The 6,490-nt window shown below is 51.2% G+C and overlaps 1 protein-coding gene across 1 annotated transcript in view; it reads right to left on the reverse strand.

Moving 5' to 3' along the window:
• DOC2B (double C2 domain beta) overlaps positions 1-6,438 on the reverse strand; it is a 142,251-nt gene extending 135,813 nt beyond the window's left edge. The window contains exon 1 of the mRNA XM_024211192.3: positions 6,101-6,438. Coding sequence (XP_024066960.1) covers positions 6,101-6,425 — 325 coding nt within the window. The 5' untranslated portion in view covers positions 6,426-6,438. The remainder of the gene's footprint in view (positions 1-6,100) is intronic.
• Positions 6,439-6,490: the final 52 nt, after the last annotated feature.

Genomic DNA, 6,490 nt, shown 5'->3' on the forward strand with positions numbered 1-6,490 from the left:
AACTCGGTGGTATCTGCCACAGCTTGTCTCTGGCAAAGACCAGCGTATCACGAACTAACACCACCACAGCACTTCTCCAAAAACTAAAAGCTCACTCACACACTTTGAAAAAGAATGATTAAACTATGTGTAACAGTGCCCTCCGGTGACTCCTGCCTTAACAATACTGAGAGTCACAGCGTTCCTATAATGCCTACCTATATTGCACTCATATGGCACTTTTCATCAGAGGATCCCAAAGCACTTTACTAAGGTAGCTAGGTATTATCATGCTTGTTTTACAGGTGGGGAACTGCAGCAGACAGAGGATAAGGGACTTGCCCAAATTCACGGACAGTCAGTGATGGTGTCACAAACAGAACCCAGTTTCCCTGGCTCCCAGCCCTATGCCCCAAACACTACGCCATGCTGCTAAGATTGGCTTACTTTATATGTAAACAAAGATATCATTAGTGTTTGACAGACCGTCTGGGAATAACCAATTACTCTGGACTAGCGAGCTGATTGTGCAGCAAAAGGAAACATGAGCAACAGCTGTAACAATGTGAATGCAGTCCTGAAGGATGATCTGGCATAATTTCCTTAAGAACAGCAAATACTATAGCAATAATTAATAATAACTGACCATAAAATCCATGCACATGCACTCTTTGCAGTGTATTATAAAGGAAACACAGTAGAAGATAGTTTTTCCATCTGTTTTGCTGTCTATACTTCTGTTGGTGCCCAGACACCATGGTAATGGGTGCAATACACAGACTTGTTTCACTGGAAGGTTGCAGGCTACTGGGAAGTAGATGAGAGAACTATGATGTTCCAATAAATCTATAGTGCGTTCCTTCCCGACTATCAAAAAGACATTATGCTACAGTTACTTCTGAGCCAATAAAATGCACCAAACTGTGATTTTTTTGGGTGTTTGCCTTTTTTTCTCCCCTCCAGTCACTACCCCCTAACTCTTTCTTCTCCTCAATTTGCATAAGTGCTTTGACACCTCATTAGCAGCTCAATTATGAACAATGAAAACCCTCTGATGAAAACAAACTCAATGGAACAAAGGGTTGTACTTCTCAAAGTCTCAGGCAAATTTTGAATCATGCATAGCAAGCAACCTGAGTACAGGAATAAAAATCCGGCATGTTCCATTGACACTGATACCCCACAGTGAGAGATGGACACAGCACCCCCTAAACATGCACAAGCTCATCTGGGAAGCATCATTATCTCTACAAAACAGTATAGGCACAGGGAGGTGGAGTAACTTATCCAAGGTCACAGGGAAGCTCAGAGCAGCAATGAAACCACAGAATCTTGCTTGACTCCTAGTTCAGGGCTCCCTTCCACCCCAGGCTGACAGACAATATAAGGGCCACTGATGACAATCAGCATTTGCACTTGAGGCTTAAAGCCCACTTCTTGACAATGTTAGGCTGTTGGTGTGCTGAGCCCACTGCTGAGCATGATGACCAATGTTGTCTCAATATTTTCCTTTGCTCCCCGTTTGTTTCCATCTCTTGTCTTATACTTAGATTGTAAGCTGTCTGGGGCAGAGACCGTCTTTGTGTTCTGTGTTTGTACAGCCCCGAGCATTGCAAAATGGGGTCCTGGTCCATGACTGGGGCTCCTACAGGCTATAATAATGCAATTAATAATAAATAATAATAATTCTGTGGCCCTCAGAGTATAATTGTCTAGTGCTGTTCCTCCCTCCAGCAGGTCTGGTGTGCCACCAACTACCCCACTGGGAGAGATTTCTCCTTTGGCCTTAACTTTCTAGCTTCATCCCTTTGATCCATCAGGGACTTCATTTCTGTCACAGCTCCTTCACTGGCTTCTCCTGCCTTTGCATCAACTTTTCCCTGCGGCCAGAGCACAGGGCAAGGAGGCAGGAGACATGGTCTGGGCTTTACTGTTCCCTTCTCCGTTTCTCAGCATCCCCGTCTGTAGGCCAGGGATCATGCCCACTTGCCCGTCAGTGGTTTGAGAGGCTTCTTTCACCCCTGTTCGCAAAGCGCTTGGTGATCCAGAGATAACAGATATTGCAGAAGGACCACGAGTCATTATAGTATTATAAAGGACCTTGCAAGTTCCCCCCGCCCCAACCAGCATCTCCAGTCGTGTATGTGATGGTAAGGGCTGGCTCCACACTACTCCCATCTCTCCTGGAGCCACCCTGACATCTCCCCCTCATTACCCGCTCCGCTGGTCCCCTCCAGTCCTGCTCGCTCACTGCAGCTCTTGGAGATGGCGTTCAACAGGCTGATTATCACCTCTCCCTTGCTGGTCTGTGGGGACTTGAGTTGTTTTCCTCAGCTCCTCCGAAATCTTCCACAACTCCCCGAAGAGCAGCTGTAACCAGGCCAGTTCTATTCCCCTTCACTGCAATCTGTGTCTGCTCCCTACTCTAGGGGCTCTCTCCCTGGTCTATTCCTCCTTGCTCTCTGCCAGTCAGGGCAAAGCCAAGGCTGAGCCTTCGGCCCCTCTCTCCTGGTGAAGACAGTGCAGCAGATCCCGGCCTGCATGCACCATCTCCGGCAGCTGGAAATTCCAGTCCCAGTGGGTTTCTCTGCACCCCTAAGCCTTGTGTCTGCATCACTCCCTCGAAGGAATCCTCGTTCCTCTTTGCTCCTTATGGTTTTGATTTAGCAAAGCACCAGAATTAAACAGTAACACACTGTTCTGCTCTTAAAAGCAATGATGCAGAAAGCGGGTTTTCTCCCTGCATTCTCTAAGCCTTTGGAGATTTAGAAGGATCTCTAGGAAGGAGACGAGATGTCGACATTTTTAAGAGAGTAACTGAAGGCTTCTGCCTCCTGGGCTGAAACCCTGGTGGAGTCCTCAGTCTTTCTTCCCTTCTTACTCAGGCAAAAAACTCCCCCAACCTCAGTAAGAGTATGCCTTAGGCTGCACGCCTCTGGAAGGAGGGGAGTTGCTTGCTACAGAAGCAGACAGTTTGAAGGCGTGTCTAGGAGATAGAAGGTTAGAGTAGATTACTGATGGTGTTTTAAAATGAGATTGGACTGAGGGTTGGAACCTCCACTGTAAGGAGCAAACCCACACTGTCCAGAGAATGGACCAGATGGGACCTAGCAGATCCTTCTAGAATGTCTCTTTCTATGATCACATTGGAGACATTCCTATATTGGTGGCAAGGTTGGGGGTCAGGCCAGAAGGCTGAACGGGTCTGTTCCATTTCTCTCTTCTCTCTGAACTGGCCACCTCCTGCCTCCTCCAATCCCCCTGCTGTTACCTCTGGAACTATTGGGGGGCAGGGTTGGGAAACACCCCAGTGTCAAAGGGGAATGGTCAAACTGAGGAGCAAAAAAGAAAGGTGGTGATGAAATAACATCAGGCTAGAGAAGTTAATCGAACTAGAAAGGAGACTCTGGGCTACACCAGTACAAGGCTGCCTGATAATCCCAAAAGGTCAAACAGAAGGGAGTTACTACCCGTTAAAGGGTGAGTAAATTTCATTATTCCCATTTTACAGTTAGGGAAACTGAGGCACAGATTGGTGAAGTGACTTGCCTAAGCTCACACAGTGAATCACTGGCCAAGCCAAGAATTGGACCCACATCACCTGACCAGGCATTACCACAGCATCATCCTTCCCCTCCAGGCTGTGCCAATACCCACAGTTCGTCCCCAGCGAAGGATGAGTGCTGTTACCCATCATTGGGAGTGTCTCCTTGGAGCTAGGTGAGAAGTGCAGCCATAGGGAGAGCTCTGTGAATCCTCTCTGTGGGAGATAATGTCTAGTAATAGACCTTTCCCTGAGTTCCTGCAGGGCAAGACTTGCATTTCAACAAGATAGGCTGAGTGCAAGATGTGATCAGCAGCCTGTATCTACCTGATGCATCACTAGCATTGCTGTGTCATGGTCAGCAAGGAATCTCACAAGACAGGAGGGAAGCTTTTGATACTGAGGCCCATGTGGGGCAGTGACCTCGCTCCGCTGGGCTGAGCGGACGATTCCTGACATCTCTTCACTCAAATCATCCAGGGCTTGGCGAGATGCTGTCTCAGTGGTAATGTTATTTCCCTGGAAAAGCCTGTAGAAAGTCCAGTTAGCTGGGAAGGGTTCTGACCTTTGCAACCCCAGAAGGTCCCTGTATTGTATCTTGCACAGACACCCTGCTCACAGCACTTACTGCTCCAGGAGTAAAGGCACCAATGCTTCTAAATCATCACTGTTATTTCTATGCCAAGACATTAATCTAGGTGTACAGGGGCATTCCAGATTCATGCATCAGTCAGTGAAGGTGTGAGGTTAAGGCACTGGACTTAGACTCAGGAGCTGTGTGTCCAAATCCCAGCTCTGACACTGACTTCCTGTGGGACCTTGGGCCAGTCCCTCAACCTCACTGTGCCTCAGTTTCCAATCCCTAAAATAGAGATGATAATCCTTCCTTCACCTGTCTTTTCTATTTACATTGTAAACTTTGAGGGGGAGGGGCTGTTCCTTACTATGTGTATATAGAGTGCCTACCACAATGGAGCCCCGAACTTGGTTGGGACGGTTAGGTGCTGCTGTCATACAAATAATTACCAAGCATTAACTGCTCTGTCGCAAGCAGGAAGAGCTTATTAGTTCTTGCATCTTTACTAGTGGAAAAATAACCACATCTGGCAAACCAGCATCAGCAGTTTTGCTGCCACCTGTTATACTGTAAGAAACATATTTTTAACTTTAGCTGCAACAAGACAAACACCAGCTGGCCCACTGGAAACCAGTTTAATTGATTCCATGGTGTCAATGAGAAGGACCAGGATGCGCTTAGTCCTTCCAAATGACTACTTAGTGGGGGTGGGAAGTAGGTTTTAGAGCCCAAAGCCCAACATCCTGAAATCCTAGCAGCTGATCTCCCAGTAGCCAAGGAAAGAGATGCAGAGCCCCTTAGCACTTTGCTCCTGCATGCATCTCTGCCCCCACCACTAAATGCTCCAATTTCTATTGTCAGGATGAACAAAGATGATCCGATAATTAGAGCAGCAAATAACCCAAATACAGCTAAAGTTGTTATTAACAGTTTGGCTGGGAGTTCAGCTGAATATTGCACTTTCGTCACTTGCAGACCGGAATGGTTCAGCAAGACAGCTCCCAAGCAGAGGGCGTGTGCCACCAAACCCAGGTTACAAAGCCATGAAGACAGAAAAGAGTAGTTTGGGGTTCACACATGCTCAGAGCCACCAAAGCCCAAATTCTGCCACTTTGCCAGCAGTTTGGATCTCTGGATTCATACCAGGCAGAGTCTGATCTCAGAAGTGGCTGTACAATTTCCAGGGTGACTGCAGTGACTTCAGGGGAGTTACTCCAGGGTGATCAGGATCTGGCTCACCTGTCCACAGCCTGAGTTTACCCAGCTACAGGCAGGGAAGCATAGAAGCAACAATAGAGGGCTATGACATTTCTCAAAGAGAAGACCACACCCTTCTCAACGCGGGACCCTAAAAAGCATCTGCAGCTTCCTGGGGGTCCTCCTTTCCTGGAAGTGAGGCTCAGCCCAGCCCGGCAATATCGGCTCTTAACCAGTCTCCTTCCCTAATCATCTCCTTGTTTCAAACTTTGGGCCTGATCCTGAAACTCCCACGGGCTTCAACACCTGACAGGATCGGGCCCCTCTTCATTAATTACAGGGAGCTGCTAATCCAGCCACCCCGTTCAACGCGGCCGAACAGCCACGGCTCTAAAAGCGGGTGGAAAGCACATTGTGGGTGGGGAGGGGTTAACTCTAGCCGCAAACACCCGCATGTAACAAGGGAAACACTTAGCATGCTCAACCCGTCCCCCTACGGCTCCCGCTCCGGAGCTGCGCCAGGGGGGCTGGCCGGGGACGTACTGGGCAGCGGCCCCTTGGGAACGGCGAGCCCCGGTCCGCGAGCCTGGAGAGCTCGAAACCCCCGCGAGCGGAGCCGCGAAGCCCCCGCCCCGACCGGGCGGAGCCGCGGCAACTGGTGGCTCTTTGCAGCCGGGGACCAGGGCGCCGGCGGCGCGGTCCCTGCCGGGGGCTCTCCAGGCGAGCTTCGAGCCCAGGGCCCGGCCGGCCGGGGAGCGCCGCAGGCGGGCTCGGGGACCCGGGCTGGGGACTTGGCAACTTACTGCAGTCGTCGGACTCGTAGCCCTCGGCGTCCGCCGCCTCCTCCTCGGCCGGGCGCGGGGCCGGCGGCTCGGCGGGGCCGCTGGCGCCGTACGCCCCGAAGAGCCGGTCCACGTCCTCGTCCTCGTCGCGGGGCGGCTCGGCGGGGCTGAGGGGCGGGCGGCGCGGCGGGGCGGCGGGGCGGCTGGCGGCGGCGGGCAGGCCGCGCGGGAAGCGGGGGAAGTAGTCGGAGATCTGCTTGATGGGCTTGATGGGGCCGGGGCAGACGTCGATGGCCATGTGCTCCTGGATGCTGATGGTCGCTCTCTCCCCCTTGCGGAGTGTCATGCAGGCGGCTGCGGGCGGGACGCGCCCCCCGGCGAGCGGCGGCGGCGGCGGCTGAGGAGAGGCGG

The sequence above is a fragment of the Terrapene carolina genome, unplaced genomic scaffold (assembly GCF_002925995.2).
Source record: "Terrapene carolina triunguis isolate 2854851 unplaced genomic scaffold, T_m_triunguis-2.0 Scaffold231, whole genome shotgun sequence".
Taxonomy (NCBI): domain Eukaryota; kingdom Metazoa; phylum Chordata; order Testudines; family Emydidae; genus Terrapene; species Terrapene triunguis.